This window comes from Zootoca vivipara, chromosome 7, assembly GCF_963506605.1.
Source record: "Zootoca vivipara chromosome 7, rZooViv1.1, whole genome shotgun sequence".
NCBI classification, from domain to species: domain Eukaryota; kingdom Metazoa; phylum Chordata; class Lepidosauria; order Squamata; family Lacertidae; genus Zootoca; species Zootoca vivipara.
The window spans coordinates 20,099,410-20,121,146 of record NC_083282.1 but is presented as its reverse complement, the minus strand read 5'-3'; the positions used below and the strand labels follow the sequence as shown (position 1 = coordinate 20,121,146).

At 41.9% G+C, this 21,737-nt stretch overlaps 1 protein-coding gene across 2 annotated transcripts; it reads left to right on the top strand.

Annotated features, from left to right (window-relative positions):
• On the top strand, positions 1-21,256 carry SLC35A3 (solute carrier family 35 member A3). Of its 2 annotated transcripts, none has more exons than XM_035123446.2 (8): positions 1-64; positions 12,265-12,469; positions 13,217-13,371; positions 13,492-13,614; positions 16,000-16,171; positions 16,894-17,012; positions 17,898-18,031; positions 20,451-21,256. In XM_035123446.2, the coding sequence occupies exons 2-8, from the start codon at positions 12,283-12,285 to the stop codon at positions 20,539-20,541; spliced, it is 981 nt and encodes a 326-aa protein (XP_034979337.1). In that variant the 5' UTR covers positions 1-64; positions 12,265-12,282; the 3' UTR covers positions 20,542-21,256. The 2 variants fall into 2 exon arrangements, with proteins under 2 accessions (XP_034979337.1, XP_034979336.2); XM_035123445.2 differs by lacking the exon at positions 1-64 and adding an exon at positions 4,583-6,644.
• The last annotated feature ends 481 nt before the right edge of the window (positions 21,257-21,737 follow it).

Here is a 21,737-nt window from a genome sequence, read left to right as displayed (position 1 = left end):
GCGGCGCGTGGGGGGGAGAAAGCAGCACCCGGAAGGGAAGAGCGCCAGGCTCCCCGCGCGGCAGGTGAGGATGGGAAGCGAAGGGGAGACCCGGGCGGGAAGGAAGGGCAGCTCCTCGCCGAGGGAGGCAGCGGGGGGAATAGGGGATGCGAACCTGTAGGAGGCGGGGCTCTTTGGGGTAGGGGGCGTATTGACTTTCAGCACCCCCACCCCACCCCGAGGGATTTGGGCTCTCCCCCACCTAACGCGGATGGTTCCTCCGAGCATGTGCAGAGTGCCGTGCCGCCCAACCGCAGCCAGAAGCAGCGAGCCTCTTCTCGGCCATGCCTGACGCTTTGTGTGGTCACGGCAAGGAAAGGAAAGTTTCGTGTTCTCTTCTTCGCCTTGCGCATTGCCCTCAGGAGTCCCTCGAGGAGCTTTGAATTTATTTATTTTTAGGATAAAAGATGGGCTTTAGCTGGGAGACAGCTCTCAGCCGGTGACGCATGAGGCCCTTGATCTCAAGGTGAAGGGTTCAAGGCAAAAGATTCCCGCGCCGCGAGGGGTCGGGCTAGGTGATCCCCGAGGTCCCTTCCAACTCTGCAGTTCTGTGATTGGTGCAGTGGGTCAGCGTGTCTGGCTGTTGGGAGTTTGAGGCCACCCAGGGATCGCTGTGGGCTGCATTCCTGGGTTGCAAGGGGTTGGACTCATAGCTGCCAAGTTATCCCTTTTTTTCAGGGATTTTCCATTATGCTGAATAGGCTTCCTCGCGAGAAAAGGGAAAACTTGGCAGCTATGGTTGGACTAGATGACACGCCGAGGTCCCCTCCAACTCTGCAGTTCTGTGATTCTTGTTTTAGAAATGTCTGGCGCCAAGGAAAGCGACTGCTGAGCTTAGAATTGGCTAGTTTAAGCTTGACGCTTAAAAAAAATTAAGGAGTCATTTGGATCAGGGATGCATGAAGTTAAGAGACACCCTGCCATTCCTTTGTGCCTTATGCCACTCCTGCCAAATACCGGTAGGTTGCAGCTTGTTGATGGGCTCAACTTGAAGGACTGTTGAGAAACAAATTTATTACTATTGTGCATCGAGTTCTTTGGACACTCAGATGGCCTGGATTCCAGTAACTTGTACAGGGAGATGGTACATGGCAGTTAATTAGAAACAACAGCAACTCCTCTGTGGTTTTATTTAACAAATTAATGCTAGTTTGTTGCAAGCCAGGAGCATGTAGCCCATGGTAAGGAACTGGGTTTTGAGGAAAAGTTTGAAAATTAACTCTGGGAAAGATGCAACGAAAAAGGACTGCCATTCCTTGCATATGAAAAAGACACAAACAGCAGAAACTCCCAGAATTACTACACTTGTATTAATTCAGTTCACACTGTACCTGAGGATTACCGGTAATGGTACATATGTCCAAATCTTAGGAGAATTGCAGTGTGTTCTCACTGAGCTTTACTCTCCAGAAAATATGTATAGGTGTATAGGATTGCAGCCTAAAGTTACTATGTGTACTTTACCAGCTGCCTATCACTATATTATACAGAGAAAACGCGGAGTGACATTTACACAATAAAAACATTTTATGTACTATTTATGGGAAATGATTCCATTTACTTTTGGCACAGCGAGTTGGACACAGGAACTCGTAAGTTCTTGCTTCTCTCTGTGTGCACAGTAACAGCTAATCTGTGAAGTAATGTAAAGCTATGAGGCCCAGAATTTCCTGCGTATCAGGATCCTGGTTTTGCTCTCTTCCTTATTTGAGATCTGAATAGCAGCCACCTAATCACACCTTTGTGTATTGTGTCAGGGAATTTCTATTTGGCAGGGAGGAATAGAGGAGACTGAAAATGTATCACATGTTTTATAGGTTACAGCCTGACTCTCTATATTGCCTCTTTGAAAGGTTTCCCCACACAATTATGTTGTACAATTTCCAGAAGTATTAAAAGGATGGTGAAACAGGTTTCTCACATCCTCCCTGGTAATTGAAATTGGGCAGCAGGGGGCGGGGCGGGGAGAGACGGTGATCTTGGAAAGTATCCTAAAATATATGTGTCTTTGTAGAATTACTATTGAAGGGGAACTGGAGGATTAATAAGTTGAATTTGGTTTTTTTATTGTTGAGCAAGAACTAGAAAAAATAACAGGAGGGCAAAAGAGGATGTCAACGGAGATAAGAAATGACTCGGTGGCTTACAAAAGGAAGGCAGTGGTACAGTTAAAGAAGGGGTGAGGCAGACAGAGGGCGTATTGGGATCTACTGGCAAATCTGTGTGAGTTCCAGTAGATCTGCAAGGGTTTCCAACGGATTGTTTAACAATAGCAACAGCAAAATGACTTTTCCAGCTCAATTAGACTGCTGAAATGAAGAAAAGTTGAAGTAACTAGGAGTGGACTCTGGTGCAAAATAAAGTCCACTCTTTTCTAGTAGTCGTATGCATGAAAACAACCGTTTTATGTCTCTTGCACCTGACTCTGGTTGTTAATTTGATTCTAGGAAGAGACAAAATAGATCCAGCAAGCCTGAACTCTGCCCACCCCTGAGTTGAAAGTCAAGCTAATAATTTCCTACAAATGTTAGTACTACTGCTGCTGTCATCAGTCTTTGAAAAACACATCTACCTTTGCCAAGTGCTTTGTTGAAATAGCTATGGATGAGGTTGCATCACAGCCTAAGCTGTGTGTGAGATTTGCGTCACACTGTGAAATGGGTGGGATACTCTTTTCTGTTTTGAGCAGTGAAAAAATCTTTATTTACATGGTTGGTGAGGTGCTTTTTAGATAGTCATTGTGAGTATTTCTACTGCTGGAATAATAATAATTATTATTATTTATTTATACCCCGCTCATCTGGCTGAGTTTCCTCAGCCACTCTGAGTGGCTCCCAATCGAGTGTTAAAACAATACAGCATTAAATATTAAAAACTTCCCTAAACAGGGCTGCCTTCAGATGTCCTCTAAAAGTCTGGTAGTTGTTTTTCTCTTTGACATCTGACGGGAGGGTGTTCCACAGGGCGGGTGCGGCTACCGAGAAGGCCCTCTGTCTGGTTCCCTGTAACCTCACTTCTCGCAATGAGGGAACCGCCAGAAGGCCCTTGGAGCTGGACCTCAGTGTCCGGGCTGAACGATGGGGGTGGAGATGCTCCTTCAGGTATACAGGACCGAGGCCATTTAGGGCTTTAAAGGTCAGCACCAATACTTTCAATTGTGCTCGGAAATGTACTGAGAGCCAATGCTCTCTCAGGACCTGTGTTATATGGTCCCTGCAGCCTCTCCCAGTCACCAGTCTAGCTGCAGCTTTCTGGATTAGTTGCAGATTCCGGGTCACCTTCAAAGGTAGCCCCACGTAGAGCGCATTGCAGTAGTCCAAGCGGGAGATAACTAGAGCATGCACCACTCTGGCAAGACAGTCCACGGGCAGGTAGGGTCTCAGCCTGCGTACCAGATGGAGCTGGTAGACAGCCACCCTTGACACAGAACTGACTTGCGCCTCCATGGACAGCTGTGAGTCCAAAATGACTCCCAGGCTGCACACCTGGTCCTTCAGGGGCACAGTTACCCCATTCAGGACTAGGGAATCCCCCACACCCGCTTGCCCCTGTCCCGCAAAAACAGTACTTCTGTCTTGTCAGGATTCAACCTCAAGGCTAGCCATCCATCCTCCAACCGCCTCCAGGCACTCACACAGGACCTTCACCACCTTCGCTGGTTCTGATTTAAAAGAGGTAGTGCTGGGTGTCATCTGGAAGTGTGCATTGGTGTGATGTTTTGGACCACAACTCTCATCCTCTTGCAATTTAATTTAGGTACCGTAGTATGGAACAAAGGTGGGTGAGGTTAGGCAACAGCAATTAGATCAGGAAAACTGAGGGTATTTAATCATTCACATATCCTGCTTTTCTGCTTGAAAAATTGCTCAAGGCAGTTAACATTTGTGTTTGCGTGTTTTAAAGTGATTATACAACTTTTTTAAATAAATAAATAAATACACAGTCGAAACAGACAGGCAGCAGGGCAGATAAACAAGCCAAACATGACAGAATAATAAACTTGACTAGATTTCTTCTACCTTCACACTATGAGACTGAAACATCAGTCTTATTTTTAAAAAAATGCTTTCTGGTTCAGGAGAATCTTTAAAAATAATTAAATAAGTGAAGGGTTCTGTTCACAAAGAAATGGATATAGATTTTCTTTTATTGCCTGCTGCAACAACTTTTGACAATGTTAAGGGGAAAGTTGTAATTCTCTGCAAAGTATTTGCAAGTGAGGTCTGACGTTGGAAGTACTGAACTAGAGAGAGCTTTGAACAAACAGAACTATGTTTACATTGATGGGTGTAGGCCATGGGTAAGCAAACTAAGGCCCGGGGCCTGGATCCGGCCCAATCGCCTTCTAAATCTGGCCCGCGGATGGTCCGGGAATCAGCCTGTTTTTATATGAGTAGAATATGCCCTTTTATTTAAAATGCATCTCTGGGTTATTTGTAGAACCTGCCTGGTGTTCTTACATGAGTAGAATGTGTCCTTTTATTTAAAATGCATCTCTGGGATATTTGTGGGGCATAGGAATTCATTCATTATTTTTTTCAAAATATAGTCCGCCCCCCCCCCCACAAGGTCTGAGGGACAGTGGACCGGCCCCCTGCTGAAAAAGTTTGCTGACCCCTGGTGTTGGCCAGTGTGGTCGGTGCATGTGCTGACTAGCCTTTATTCATGCACTGAAGCATTGTGAGGAATTTAAACGGTGGCTCCAAGCTGCCCCGAGGTTAGGGCAAAGTTTTTCAACCTTTTTGGGTCCACAGCTTCCTTGACCAACTACATTCCTTCTGAAGCACTCCTGTGGGGCTCAGGAGCTCAGTTATGTCACCCCTTGCCTGCAGAGCCACAGCCCCCTCACCTCTTTTCAAACACCCTCCCTTGTAGACTGTTCCCCCAGCCTCCTCTCTTCTCCCCTCTCATTGGGAGTCCACTAGGCAGCCACTGCTGCCGTCCCTAGTCTTTGAGCTGCCCTGCCACCCCAAAGAGAGGCACCTCATCGCACTGCCCCACAGGGGCCTGAAAAGCACCCCTTGGCCAGTCCCAGAGGCACCATTCACCTAGGGAGCTTGTAGCCGGGGCTGCTGTAACAAACAGCCACGCAAGCCTTTGGGAGGCAGAGACACGAGAGGGCATCAGAGGAGGGAGGGAAGGAAAGAGGGACAGAGGCCAGAGTTGCCCGCGGCACCCCTGACCATCATTCAGGGCACCCCAGGGTGCCACAGCACCTGGTTGAAAACCACTGGTTTAGGGGAACACTGATGATACAGCTCACCACTAGGTAACTCCATTGGAGGTGGGTGAGTGTTCAAATGATGTAGGAGGGCGCCAGGGGCTGAAACTATGCAAAAGCCCAGATTTAGCCTATTATTATAAGGTGGGCAAGCACACACGCCACACTCACAGTACCTTTATGTTCAAGGTTTTATCTTCTAATCTGAATAATCACAGTTCCGATTTTAATTCCTAACGCCTCTATTCCGTAAGACTTAAATGATTATAGCGCAATCCTATGCCTGCTCAGGAATAAGTTCTGTTGAGTTCAGTAGGACGAACCATAAGTGTGTTCAAGGTTGCAGGCTTTCAGCCTTAGTTTTCTAAAAGTCGCCACAACTCCCTTGGCTAATTTGTTCTGTTGCCCAGTAGTTTCTACAAATAGGAAGATTTCCAACGTAAAACCCCCGCGTTAAAACCCGAACCCATTGCTTTTTGCCACCCTATCCTCCCCACAAAAACCATTGGTAAAGTATTTCTTACCTTGTTTTTGACAAGGTTATAGATATATAATATTTACCCCCAAAATTATACTGCTGAATATAATAAGAATGCACCACATCCTCTGCTGCTAAGCAAAACTCCATTCATTTTGGTCTTTCATGTACCAAGCACTATTCTGAAGGAGCAAATAAGGTTATCAACCTGCGTCGTAGAAACATTTTATATTTGTCCATTTACATACACACATTGCAGCGTTAAACCGTATGTTGAAAGTTTCTGTGTTCGTAAATATTTAGTGTATATAAAGTGCTTTGTGGAATTCAATCTCTGCTTTGAAGATCTTTAGTCTGAGATTTCTTATCTAGAGGAAACACGGCATATAAATAAATATCTCTAAACAGGCTGCGCTTCACAGCGTGCTTAACAGTGAGTGGTTTATTGTTTCAGCGGAACACGTAGAATATTGGCAGTTACACAATTTCTGACACGTCACTTGTCTTATATGCAGTGTTAGGTACAGCATAGCATCAAAAGTGCTTTTCTGTGTGCAAGTTGCTTAAGTGTCCACATGAGGAATCGGTCTTTTGGAGTCACCTCTTGACTTAGAAAAACATCTTCCCTACAAGAAAATGAAATCATTTTGCATATGCTACAAAGGTTGGTGTTTGCTGAAGAAGAACGACAGCAAGAAAAATTGGCATATAGCAAGCTGATGCTACACAAAACTTGGAAATCTTCTACTTTCTTCTAAGACCGCTTGGGAAGAAAATGTGGCATGGAACTTATCAAACTGATACCTGATGGGTCGTTCTTTTCCAGCAAGATTGACTGAATAATTCTATGTGCCTAACATTTCAGTTTTTGAAATGGCAGCTAACGGAGAGAAGATTATACTTGAAGTTAGTATATCTCTATGGTTAATTATTTATTTAAACCATTTTCTACCGCATATGTTTTTTTTATTAAGAATGCTCTTAAGAAAATACATAACAGTGCTGAATAATGTATGTTGGGGTTTTTCTTTTTGGCTGAACTCTTAATGGGGGTTAGGATCCAAAGAGTGACTTCTGGTATGCCAAAGGAATTAGGTATGTCAAAGTAATTTTTGCCCCCCCCCCTTCAAATAATAGATTTGTATGCTGCTTTTTATGCTATATTGCAAACCACTTTTGAAAATCCCCTTAGTTTCAAAAGTGGTTTGTATGTGGCATAGTTGTTTTTCTCTTTGATTGCTGTAAGCCCAAAATCCACTTGAACATGCAGAATTAGACCTGAGCCATTTAATTAAGGCTTTATAGGTCAAAACCAGCACTTTGAATTGGGCCCGGAAACTAATTGGTAGCCAGTGCAGTCGAACCAGGATCAGTGTAATATGCTCAAACCGTTGCTGAAATCAGCACCAGCTGAAGTTCCCGAACAGTCTTCAGAGGCAGCCCTATGTATAACGCATTGCAGTAATTGAACCTTGAGGTTATCAGAGCATAGACAACAGTAGTTAGGCTATCCCAGTCCAGATAAGGGCGTAGCTGGGCCACCAACCGAAGCTGGTTTGACATAAAAGTTGAGAAACTTGTCGTTCAGGAGAAACAGCCATCTGTCTTCTGTTGGACAACTTGTTTATTAGGCCATAGTCAGCAGCTCGTATGTTAAGGTAGTTAATGAAAATTTAAATTTGTACCGGTTTCTTCCTGGCTTTTATTTTGTTTAGTTGTTCAGATGTTATACAAATATAAAATGTGTGCAGGAGAATTCTAAGAACAGTTAGACGTGTTCTTTTGACTTCCAAGACATTTGTGCAAAACTCAAAATGCTGGTCAGTGTGAAATATATCTGTCTTTGAACTGAAATGTTACAAATGTACAAATTCATTTATGCCTTGCCCCATCCCAGAGTGTCAGGATGCCTTAGGATATTGTAACTCCTCCTTCCTGTGGGCTTATTCCTATCTTATTCCCTTACAGCTATTTCTTCTCATCCTTGAACAGTTTTTTTTTAAAAAACAAACACAGATAATCGTTCTCATTCCCTTTTATCCTAGTCAGATTAGCATTTATTCACCTAAGTTTCCATAAGCAACTCATACAGTTTCATGAAATAATGTTTCCTGAGCTATTCTGCTTTCAGTTGACACTGAAATCAAGGCTGGGTTTGTTCCCAAATCATCCTCTTCTTGGGTACCAGGGATCCATTAGTTTGCTAAATGTGGCATCATCTACAATAGATGTAAACTAACTTCCTTCCTTCCTTCCTTCCTTCCTTCCTTCCTTCCTTCCTTCCTTCCTTCCTTCCTGTCTTACCGGTAGTGACAGCTACTACCACTTTGTGGTATAATCCTCTATCCCAAGCTTTGGTTTTCAGCTCTAAATCCACATTGCTCTGGAAAACTCAAGGCAAGAACCCATCAGATACTTTTCTCTGAAATGTCATTGGGAAATAAACATTGTGGGACAATAAGTTCACATTTGACTAAGACTGCAGTATTCAGTTGATCGATATATTAATCAGTTTTTAAAAAACCTTTTCGTCAAGCAAAAAGTTGCTGGTTATCTGGTCAGCAGATAAAAAACTTTATTATTTCAATATATGCTTAGAAAAAAGCACAAGTGTTGGGTGCCATCCTAAAATAACATTTTTTTGTCCTGAAGTGCCACAGTATTATTATAATGAGTTTCACATATATATCTCAAATCAGTTTACAAATCCTAGTAAAAACCATTAAGAACAGTATAAAAAAATAAGAAAAGGTGAATTTAAAAAAACAATACAAAACAGACACCCCTGGCAGAGATCTGTTCAGCCAACTTGGAAAGCTTGTTGGAGCAAAAAGGCATTTTAATTGCTTCCCGAAAGTACAAATGGTGGGAGGCATTTATCGCATCTGGGATTTCTTCTCTGGGTTCCAAAATAAAATGCTATTCAGCATCCTTGACTGGCTAGCTGGTAATAGGAGCTTGCTGTAGAAAGAGCTAGCACCTGACCTTTTCATGCCTTCATAATTTCCTGCCCTCCAAGCCAGTGTGGACAGGACAGATTGAGGGGTTGGGCGACCATCTATTATTATTATTATTATATTATTATTATTATTATTATTATTATTATTATTATTATTTAAAATTGTATACCACCCTTCAACCATAGATCACAGGGCAGTTTGCAACATAAAAATACAATTGGAAAACAAACAAAATGCATAATAAAAATAAGAGCAGAAACAAACCGGTAATCCCCTCTCCCACGACACATTTAAGGGTATCGTATGTTAACCAGCCAAAATCGTCTCAGGCCCTCTCCTAAGGCTGTCATAGCATCCCATACACACACACACACACCCCGCCCCACTGCTGATAAGAGGCCCTTGGAGAACGCCCAGAGGAACATTTTTTGCATGCCTCCCTCTGCCCCAGATCCTCCAAATGTCCTTATTTGCTAGGGACAGATCTGGATTTACAGAAGCCTTCCAGGTTTCTGATTTGATCCTGGAATGTCCCGCTTTTCCTTAGGACGTCTCTATTTCCATTGGAGAAATGTTGGAGGCTGTGGAGTTATGCGACCCCCATCCACCCACCCAAGCCAAATAGATATGTCACTTAGAAGACATTCGAAGGCAGCTCTGTAAAGAGAAGTTTTTTAATATATATAAAAAAATCTAGGTTTTTATATTTGTCGAAAGCCACCCACAGTAGCTAGGGCAACCCAGTCAAATAGGTGGGGTAAAATAATAATAATAATAATAATAATAATAATAATAATAATAATAATAATGTCCCTGTTTTCATCGGAGAAATGTTGGAGGCTGTGGAGTTATGCGACCCCACCCTCCCAAGCCAAAGAGATACGTCACTTAGAAGGCATCTAAAGGCAGCTCTGTAAAGGGAAGTTTTTAAATGTTTTTTCTAGGTTTTTTTTAATATTTGTTGGAAGCCACCCACACTGGCTGGGGCAGCCCAGTCAATTGGGTGGGGTATAAATATAATAATAATAATAATAATAATAATAATAATAATAATAATAATAATACAGCAATAATAATGTCCCTATTTTCATTGGGGAAATGTTGGAGGGAATGCTGCCCTCTTGAGAGCAGAGCAGCTACACAAGCCCAGTGAGCTCTACCCCTCACTGCTCTACCCCTTCCTGCCTTGGGGGCAGAGGAGGAGGAGGAGGCTGAGAAGGCTGGAGGTTGGCCTGGCTTCCCTGTCACTTCAGCCACTGCAAAATGGCACCCAGCAGCAACCAGACCCCTGGAGAGCATGGAAGGCTTTGCACCCAGAGAGGCACATGGCAGTTGTGTGTTGAGGTCCCCCCCAAGCCACTCCCTAATAAATCATACACCACACACAAATCTTGTTTAATGTTTTTTGGCATAATTTTGGCCACAACTTTTTTTTTATTAAAATACAAAAATGTGAGTGTTTGCTTAGGCATTGGTTGCAACTATCTGTTCCCACCCAGGGACAGAACTGACATCCACATTGCTTGCAAAAGTCAGTGAGGGAAAGCGTCTTGGGGAGAGAATGGAGCTGGGAGCCAGACCCTCGCCTCTCCCCTAATGCTTGCGCGGCCCTAGCCCCTTTCCGGGGGTACGGACAAAGCATGGTGGGCCCCTGGATCCCTTTAACGGAAAACCCTGCAGCAAGCAGCAACATTGGAGGGGCAGGCACAGCCAATCCATACCCCTCCACCAACCAATTTTTAACCAATGCCTAACCGCAACCTTACGAGTTGTGACGAATTGCTACGCAGTAGGCAAAAACCGAATGGCACCAGCCAATCAGCCAAATGGACAAAATTCCTACCAGGCCCCTGCCCCAAAAGCAGACGGCCCCATGACAGGCATAGCAAAAGCCCTAATTATAAGGAGGGTGGGCTGGTGATCCGATGCACGCAGCAGCAAAAAGAGGAGGCTCAACGCTGTGTGCAGAGAATGCATAGCCTCTGGGCTGTCCATCAAAAATGGCAACATTAAAATCTCCCCAACAACCCAGAAAAACCCAATCACAGCCGTGGCCATCTAAACGATCCCGCCCAGCAACAGAGGGGTGTCTTGTCAGACCCCACCGCAACACGTGCTCTCCGTGAAGGAGAAGCCGCTCTATCCCCTCTATAGAGGCAGAGCTCCTCTCTTCGCTGAGCATCTCTCACACACCTCTTACGAGAGGCAATGCTGGACTGTGGCAAGGCCGTGGCGCCTAGCCTGGGAGGGACCGATGCAATGGAGAAGGTTAGCAAGTCCCTATTTCCCACCTCTCCCAGGGGCAAGCAACTTCCCCTCTCTCTTTCCACGCTTTGAGTTTCTTTCCATGAAGGTTTTATCGGGGGTTAATAAGTAGAAGCCTCCCAAAAGGCTTGTCACCCACACAGACACCCACAATATCCTGAAAACTGGCCTTTCTCTTACTATAACAGGAGCCTAGAGAACTCCTGAACTTCTGATCAAGAAGAAATTATAGTATTATAGAGGTGGAAGGGCCCACAACATGGGGTTCAAACCCCAAACCCTGATGTTAAGAGACTTGTGCTCTTCCAACTGAGCTATCCCAGGAGCCCTGAAAAGCAGTGAGGGAAAACGTTTTGCCCTACTTCTTCTCAGACCTATGTAGACCACCCTCAAGCTCAGAATACTTTCCTGATGAGAAAAGTTTGATAAGATGTCGGAGTGGGGAATTGTAAGGGCCAAACAAAATTGTTATTTTAAATATAAAATTGAGGAACTGATTTGCTGAGTGATTGCCCCCGTGTTGGAGGCTAACTTCATGCGATGTTAATAATATAATTAGTTATATAATAACTTACTGTGGCTTTATGGTACCGTATGGCTTTATGTTTTTGTTGCTGTAAACTGCGGCGCTCCAGTCAGAAATGTCACTGCACATCAGCGCCGACGGCGAGACGCAAGGAGAAGTCCATCAGATGAAATATACATGCAACGCCCACGTTCCCACTTTGTGGCCCCTCCCCTCCCGTGCCTTGGCCCCGCCCCTTGCCTCCCCCCCCCCCAGTTTTGATCCTGGGTACGCCCCTGCACCCATCTGTTAGTTAATTTGTAAAATAAACATCCCCTATGCTCCCCTCCCTAGTAACATGGGGTGGTTTTTTAACTACCTGCTGATCTGTGGGTATTTATATAGTAAAAAAGAAGAAGACACATTTGTTTTTCTTAACTGTCTTAAAAATGCTTCCTGCTTTTGAGTAGCTTGAAGTCTGAATTGGGGAATTGACAGGCTGCTCAAAGAAAAACCAACTGAGCAATAGTCCTTAAAGCAAATGGCAACAGCCAAAGTAAGCAAAAACTAGGTATTGGTTCTGTTGCATTGGCTCATAGCTACCACTACAGACCATTTATTCTACCTGTAATGCAGTGGCTTCATTTAAAAAAAAAAAACTTGGTCCTTACTCCTTGACTTCAGAGACTTCTTTTTGTACTGAAAGCAATTCCTACACAGGCTTCAATATATTATTTTACTCAGTAATCCCTGTTTTACATTTGATATATATGTTTTCTTTTCTCCCCCCCCCCAGGAAGGTGATAGTCAAGCTATGTCTACCAACTTAAAATACCTTTCCTTGGGGATTTTGGTCTTCCAGACAACTAGCTTGGTTTTGACTATGCGGTATTCAAGGACACTGAAAGAAGAAGGACCTCGTTATCTGTCTTCAACTGCGGTGGTTATTGCTGAGCTTTTGAAGATCACAGCCTGTATTTTGTTGGTTTACAAAGACAGCAGTAGGTGTCTGCTGTTTGTTTGTTTATTTATTTATTTATTATGAGACGGTTAATATTTTTTTCAATAAAAGGTGGGATCTTTAGCAAAATACTGCATTGTATCCTCCCTCCTAAATGAAATGTTCCTGTTCAGTGTTGCAGGAACTCATCTTCCAAAAAAAGAAAATTCTACTCTTCTTCCCACACCTAGTTGTCTTTTGTTTCTCCCAACTGTGTTCCACAACTACTGAGCATGCTCAGACCTCATTGGGGGGGGGCAGTTTGGCCTCTTAATCTTTTTGTGTGTGTGTAAAAATAAAATAAAAAATCCACGTCTGTAAACCTCAGGTTTTCCCATCCACAATTATAATATTCTTCTTGTTTCTTGGTGGTCCCATTTTTGCTTCAATTCTGTTGCCACTCACCACCTGAATTAACTATTAGAAATGTACAGAATAGTATTTTGGACACAGCAACAACTTCTTCATTTTGCTGCCAGTGTTCCCAGTGCTGAAGAGACGAGTAAGATGTCTTCATCAGCAGGAACTATATCTTAATCGGGACAGTTATTCAGTGAAGACGCCGCAGAAAACCCATTGCTGTAAATGGACATTAACTACATAGCTATGCAAATTTTTGCATAGAAATGGCATGTTTAAAAGCAAAGCTCTAAAGGTTTTTAGCAAAAAAAAGCTAATTATAATTAATAGGCCACACTAATCTATTTTTAAACTTACAAATAATTTATTATCCTCTCTTTTTGCATAGAGTGCAATTTACGATCGCTGAACAGAGTGTTGCATGATGAAATCCTTAATAAGCCTATGGAGACACTTAAACTTGCTATTCCTTCTGGGATTTACACACTACAGAATAATCTCCTGTATGTTGCCTTGTCAAACCTAGATGCAGCCACTTACCAGGTATGGTATGCTTTTGAGGAGTTTGCTGCTGTTTGTTCGTTTTTTAAAATTGTGCACACAAATAATGAGTTTAATTAATGTGTCATTAATCAAGAGTCATCTCGATTTGGTTCTTTTCAGGTCACGTATCAGCTGAAAATTCTTACCACTGCGTTATTTTCTGTGTCCATGCTCAGTAAGAAATTAGGTGTGTATCAATGGCTTTCATTAGTGATTTTGATGGCTGGAGTTGCATTTGTACAGGTAAATATTACCGTAAACATACTCCTGAATATTAAAAGTGTAGATCTTATTTGCTTTGCTACTTAATACCTGGGGTAGTACCCAGTGCTTCCCCCCCCCCAAATAAATAATATTTAGGGGTACTCTCGTTATCCTACTCATATTAAAGTACCACCCCTCAGTGAGGCCAAACTTAGATTCACAAAATGTTTAGGGGTATGCGTAACCCTGGAGCCCCCACAGAAAAAAAGCACTGGTAGTATCCAACGAAGGACTTTTGGCTGCACAGTGGAACATCCCTTCCTTCTCTCCCTCTGTGCCCCCTAAATCTGTTCTGGGAGGATTGTTTTTATTTATTTATTGATATGTATAAATGAGAGAATGGGGGTGGAATCCTTATTAAATGTTGATTCCCAGATCAGTTTATCCATTGACTGCAGATGCTGTCAGCTGAGAAATGAGACAATACAGAGTACAAGATGTAAAATCATAGGCCCAGTAAAATATCAAAGAAGATCCAGGAGACTTTAAAACATTCAGATATTTTGGCACTTGCTTGGTAATAAATGTATTGGTACCTTCTAGGAACATATTCAGAAGGGTGTTTTAAGATTGGCCAAGAAAGAGTCTCCTAATAAGATATATCGTGTGCTCTCTATTCTGCTGATAAAAACTGTTGTAAAAGAACACAGGAAGGATAGCTTTGATATGTTGCCTACAGATTGCGCCCCACTACTAATGATGTTTCTTCCCGGGATCATGCACATTTGCACAGTCTTCCTGGGCGGCGTTTCGGGGTGCCCAAGCTTTTATGCTGGCCCCGGAGCAGAAGGGTGCCATTGCCGAATTGCTGTCAGGGGATTGTTGCGGCTACTCCCAAATAAACACGCCCAAGTCCGTTCGGTCTTTGACAGTTTTATTGTGCATAGTATTTACAGTGCAGAGATAGCAGAAAACATGGCCCCCTAGTCACTCGCAGAATCCGGAAATGGCGCCCTTCTGCTGCCGCTTTCGCTGGGCGAAGTGCTGGTCAGGATGATGGGGGGAGGCTCCCTGTAGGGAGGCCCCCTGACAGGAAAAAAGAAATAGAACACAATTGCAATCAGCTCTTTTGTCAATAAACGTCCCTCCCTGGATCTCTGCTTGTGATTCATTTGTCAGATACACCTTAAGGGTGCATTGAACTCCCGATTAGCAACGTGGGCCAAATGTTCACAACGCTTTTGGGCACTGTTTAATAATCTTGTCATTTTGGAAGGAAGTAGCGGAATAAATACTGTCCTAAACATGTTTCAACACGTTCAACTTATGCATGCTGTTCTGGGATATGATCCCTAGATATAGGCCATGTAACCAATAAATGTGCCTAGTATTTTAGGGTCACCACTTACAAAACATAGAATTCAGTGCTCCCAGTGTTGAACATCTGTTGAGGGACTTGCTGGATTAGTTGTTTATTTATTATTATTATTATTTTATTATAATACCCTGCACATCTGGCTGGAGTTCCCCAGCCACTCTGGGCAGCTTGCAGCATATATAAAACATAGTAAAACATCAAACATTAAAAACTTCCTGATACAGGGCTGCCTTCAGATGTCTTCTAAAAGTTGCGTAGATTTTTATCTCCTTGACATCTGAAGGGAGGGCGCCACTACCGAGAAGGCACTCTGTCTGGTTAGACAACAAACTGCATTTAATAAAATAGTTAACCTGAGAAATCCCAAAACGCTTCAGAAGACTGAGTTAAGAACTAGAGGTTTTTATTTGCATGCGTTACAGCACAATTCTGTTTGTGTTTGTTTGGAAACATGTCTCTCTGTATTCGGTGAGGCTTAGCCTCAGGTAAACGTGCTTAACCTTGCAAATACGCAGCCCAGTCCAATGCATGCTTACTCGGAAGTCACAATTAAGTGTCCACAGGGTTGCAACCTTGAACTACCAGCACATGCACACTTATATGAGAGTATGTCTCATTGAGATAAGTGGGACTGGCTTCTGCATAAACACCAGGGCAGCCTGAATATGTTTAGAGCCACAAACCAAAAAGTTATCAAAACAAAATGGTGGGCATTAATTTGGGTGAAAATATATTTTTAAATGTGAAGGATTATGCCTATGCATGCAACTTTTAAAGGGACTTATTAAAATGGTGGGCATTAATTTATTGTCAGTACAGTTTGATTCACTGCAAACTTGGATAGCCATCAATAGCTGCTCATGGGTATAAAGATGTGAATAAGGACTAAACAAGAGCTGGATGGGAAATGTTTCTGGTATTTCATTGCCTCTTTTCGCTTCCTGTCAGCAAGAACAAAGCACAAACTTCTGCGCTATGTTAAATTATATTTGGCAACCTGTTGTACGATTTTAATATGCATGTTTTATTTTGCTCGTTTCCTTTAGTGGCCGTCAGATTCACAAGAAGCAGCCACTAAAGAACTCTCAGCAGGATCACAGTTTGTGGGCTTGATGGCAGTACTTATAGCCTGCTTTTCAAGTGGATTTGCCGGAGTGTATTTTGAGAAAATCTTGAAAGAAACAAAACAGTCAGTATGGATCAGGAACATCCAGCTGGGTGAGTCTTGTTTAGAGAGAAACACAGAACGGAGATTCAGATTTCCAGCAGAATCTAATCAGAGTACCTCAACGTGCTTTTGCGCAATTAAATTGTTACAGAAGCATATGCCAGATTTGCCATTAACTTTGCTAACAGGAACTCTAAACGCTGCATCCTGTTCGGAATGCAATTGCTGTTCATTAAACGTCTGAGTCAGCTTGTTTTGTTTGATTTGATATCATCTAATGGGTGCTAAATACGGTGGCTGAGATCCAAACCACAGTGCAACTTAAATTCTCTTTTAGGGCATTTTTTAATGCTTTGTTGTTTTCCACGAGGGTCCTCTGTTTAAAGATTAAAAAGTCAAACCCTCTGTCTGAAGTGACGCAAGTTCATGGGTCAAACTGAGATAAGTCTTTGGATCCTGGCTCATGTATTGTACTAGAACTAGATTAAATTTGACTGCATGTTTCCAATTTAAAGCATAATCCTAATGTGCCTTTATTTTAAATAATAAACTGGAAATATCATGTATCCTGCAAACATTTTCTTGATGAATACTTAAATCCCTCCCCCCATGTCTCTAATAAAAATGTGTAATAAAAACACGCATGAGTGTTTAAAACAAAATGTATCATTTCTCAATTGCGTTTCTACATGCAGGTGAATTAAGAGTTTCTTCTTTTATTTTTGTCGTTTGTTTCACTGTGCTTTAAAAAAATCTGTCTCGTCTTTTTTAGGATTTTTTGGCAGCATATTTGGCTTGATGGGCGTGTATATTTATGATGGGGAACTTGTATCGAAGAATGGATTTTTTCAAGGTTATAACCAGCTCACCTGGATAGTTGTCATTCTGCAGGTAATGCACCCAAAGTTACATTTTTACATAAAAACCAGCAGAACTTATTCTCTCACAGGATAAACATGTCTGTTTTCTAGGATAAGTACCGCTGCTTCTTATTGAGGAGGATCAATTATCTTTATTATGTTCAATTCCTAGCTGCCAATCTCCCATATTCCTGGAAAAACCCCATTTTCCCAGCCGTTTCCCGCTGGCAGCCCGGATTTTTAAAAACCCCGTAAATCCCCCGGATTCTTACCGGCCCGGAGAGGCTCCTTCTGCACATGCCTGGAGTCTCTGGACATGTGCAGAAGCAATTTCTGGCGCTGCGGCCATTTTGGAAATGGGCAGAGCATGCGTAGAAGCAACTTCCGGTGCTGCTCTGCCCAGTTCCAAAATGGCCGCAGCGTGACTTCCGGTGCTGTGCTACTGCCGATCCCGGATTTTTCAATCTGGGAGTTGGCACCTATGGTTCAATTGCTAGTTTAAAATATTTTGACTTATTAAAAAGCCCCCTCCCCCAATAATCAGACGTTATTTTTCCTAAACTGAAATATACGTATGATGGCAAATTCCACCATCAAATCAAACTTCTAACTCAGAGCATAATGTCTCTTCTAAGACAGTTTCTTATAATAGTTTCATTTTTTACTTCAGATTATTCATATGCAGATTTAATCGACAAAACCCCAATTAATCAACTAAGTTTTCTTCAGTCAGTTGACAGCCCTATTATTAATGTGATATAATTTTGCACTTCCTCGCCCTACATGTTGGTGTTAACAAATACCTATTTAATGCAATACTTTGAAAAGACAGTCTCCCCTTTCTTGCATAGTAAGGAAGGCCTCTTCTTAGAAGTTTTCAAATATGATGACAACTTACTTTTCAATGTTTTGTCAGGCACTTGGAGGCCTTGTTATAGCTGCTGTTATAAAATATGCAGACAACATTTTAAAAGGATTTGCAACATCTTTGTCTATTATACTGTCAACATTAATCTCATACTTCTGGCTGCAAGATTTTGTCCCTACAAGGTAAGAGTACGTTATATAGATAACTTGAAATTTGTCTCTCAACTGATTTTAAGTAAATTTAACTGCTTAGGTTAGTAAGCACTCTAAATACTTTGCAATAGGATTCAGCCTTTATATTTATATTATAATGGAGAATGGTGGTTGTCATGCGGATTACAAAATATAGATTCTAGTCGGAGTCTATCAAAGGTTATAAAATGCACATTTATGGCCACTTGTGTCACTATTTCAATACCTTTTCACATGCTTCTTTCTGACTGACTCAATTTTTACGCCTGAATTGCACCGGTTCACCGCATTTTTCGCACCATAGGACGCACCTGACCATAGGACGCACCTAGTTTTTAGAGGAGCAAAACAAGAAAAAAAAAATTTGCTTTTTTGAATTGTCCTAGGCATAGCAGCCAACTCCTAGAGGCATAGGTGCCTTTGCCCCCTCCCCCAATTCAATATTTGAGGAAGCTTATTTTGCAAAGGGGAAAAGCTCCATTTATTAAAGAATCAGCTCAGAGTTGTGCAGCTTTTTTTGCAAAAAAAATATGGCTCCTCCAAAAAAAAAACACCTCTGTATCTGCTGATCCTGATTTTGTTTAGTGTTTAAATCTGAGGTGCTCTCTGCAAGTTCTACAATAACTAAAGTTACAGTTCAACCAGAAGCCCCTTATTAATAGCTCAAACATTAACTCAGACAAGGAAAATGATCAAATTCAGTATGCCAGAGTGCAAAACATCTAGCTGAGAATCGGCTTTGGTTTGCTACTAATTTTCACTGGTATAACATTCAAGTAATACAGTCATACCTTGGTTCTCGAACAGAATGCGTTCCGGAAGTCCGTTCGACTCCCAGAACTGTTCGAAAACCAAGATGCGGCTTCTGATTGGCTGCAGGAGCATCCTGCAGCCAATCGGAAGCCGTGGAAGCCACGCTGGACATTCGGCTTCCGGAAATCGTTCGAAAACCGGAACACTCACTTCCGGTTTTTGATTGTTCGGGAGCTGAAACGTACAAGTTCCAAGGCGTTCGGCAACCAAGGTACGACTCTATATATTTTTGAAACTAATATTCACCACCTGTTGTTGGACTGATGTTGGGCATCCTGAGTTCTAAATCAGTACATACTCAGGTATCAGTATTTGCCTGGCAATTGTAATCAAACCGTAAACGAACTAAACAACTAAACTAAACAGTGGGGATTACTGTATGTGTTTTTCAGAAAGTTTAATGGGGATTAGACACACAAATGGCATGCCCCTTTAAAGCCCTCCAAAACCTCACCCAGCAGGGTCAACATAGATTAGGCTTTTATTGATGGAGCTCATTGCCCATCTATCTGCTCCAAATTCCATGGTCCACCCACTTCTTGTGCAGATTCTTTTCCATTGCTGAGCTGTGGCAGTTCTGTTTATCAGATATGAAAAGCTCAATTTGATGTCATTCAGTGTAAGCAAGCCTGAGTCCTGTTTCTCCTGGTGGAAAAGCAGTTCCTTCAGCAAAACCTCTTTCCTTTGTGAAAACCTCTGAGGGTTGGGGATTTTTGCAAGCCCAGAATCAGTGACTTCGTTTGCTTGTATGACTATTACTGGCATGTCAGGATTTGTGTGTAGAGAACTGCTATGGCAACAAAACTGCTGTTCTACCCTTACAAGCATACAATAATGGCTCCCGTTTATGATAGAGGGAGGGAGGGAGATTTTTGGCCTAAAGTTTCTTGCTGCTCAGCTGCAATTTCATGTGCTCTAGCACAGCCTTCAGGTAAAAACAGGGGTGATCGACATGTTACACCATCTGGTAGAATGAATAAAAGTTCTATCGTCTTCTCCTTTAGAATAGGAGCCAGGGAACAAGGAGGGTGCTATTGATAGTACATCTGGCAGCTTTCCCCCTTGTCTGACACTCAAGATTGTAGCTCAGTAACAGAGTAGTACATGCTTTTGATGCAATGATCTCTATTACAGTCCTTGGCATTTTCAGGTAGGATTAGGAAAAAATCATTTATACCATTTAGAAAACCCTGCTACTGCCAGTCATTGATTGAGGCAAAACAATGGCTTTTTTGTCCAATTCCCTCTCAAACATCATGAGACTTTAACAATAACCATTTGCAAGCTGAGAAGTTCTGTTGTGTTGCCGTGCAAAAGTCTCATATTTGCTCGCTGCATCTATTTAATAAGGTGATATTTTATCACTCGTTTATTATTCCAGTTCCTTTGCAGATCTCTGTAGGTGTCCTGGTGTTTCATTATATGACCAGGTTAAGAGAAAAGCCAGAAATCTGCTTGTAAGAAGAACGGGGAAATGAGAAAAGCAAAACTAATGAACATTTTGGTCGTAAAATAAATACATTGAAGTAAATGATATCCAGTTTATGAATGTATATGGTCTGAAGTCTCTCCCCCCCCCCTTCTTTTTCACTTTCAGTGTTTTTTTTCTTGGAGCCGTTCTTGTAATAGCTGCTACATTCCTATATGGTTATGATCCAAAGCCTGCGGGGAATCCTACTAAAGCGTAGCAGAATCTTCAGTGCCAGCCCTTTTTTTTTTTTTTTTGCAAAAACTGTGCATTAAGGACCTCAAAATAATTATATGGAGGACCACCAAGCACTGGAATGGAAGAGTTTACATGGTATCTGAAGAATGACAACATATTAAAATAATGGTTTATGGGAGACAAAACTACAGAAAGACAGAAAACAGTATGTACCTCTGGAAACGAAGGAAGTCCTAGAACAAAACTTGAAGGGAACACGTTGCATCTAATACCTACAATTAGAAATGCTTCCTGCTTGAACTCTGAGGTTAAATCAGAATTATTTACTGTATTTGACAGCTGCAGAAATGCCCTATGCACTCTTCTTGCAAGAGCACATGACATTTGTTGAATTGTACCTTTTTTCTTCTCTTTTTTGCAAATTTATTTTCGTCTTAGTATGTTTTTTTTAAACTTGCTGTATATTTGTAATTATCAAATCAAAGTGAAATAAGATTTAGTGCAACCATGGTCTTTCTGATTTGCTATTCCGATTTAAACCCCTGCAAAGTAGGATTGAATCGTTCTCCTTTCAAACATTTTTAATATTTTATATAGAAAGCTGAACAAGTAAACAGAAATGGGTGTTGGGAAACATATCTATACACATTTCTTACGGCCACGAGAAACCTTTTTTTGATAAGATTCCCAGAGAGGAAGAATTTGAATCCACAAATAATAAAAAGGATTAATCAGAAGTGTTGTGTATACGTAGGGATCAGGTCACAATCTATGCTGCTGCTGCACTACCATTGAGTCTGACCAAAGGCTTCGTAAAAACAAATCAAAGAGGCATAGCTACTGTGCTTTCATTCAACAAAAGGCTAGGATAGAGTGCCAGAGTTAGCACCAGATATGGATGCGTGTGTTCAAAGAGCAAATACGAGAGAGAGAGAGAGAGATGCAAAAAAAAAAATGTATTTACCTTATTGTTCATTTCATTGCTTCAAAATTTAATTTGAAACTATTTTAAACTGTATTTTTAAAATTAGTCATGGAAATGTTTAAAGGTATTATCGTTCCTTTTGGAGCCATGGTGATATATCATGTGAATATACTGTATTATATTACAGAGCTTTTAAAACACACACACACACACACACACACACACACACACACACGTAAGAATTATGTAAATGAGAGTGGTTTTTGTCCAGTCTTGTGAAGAATACATGCTAA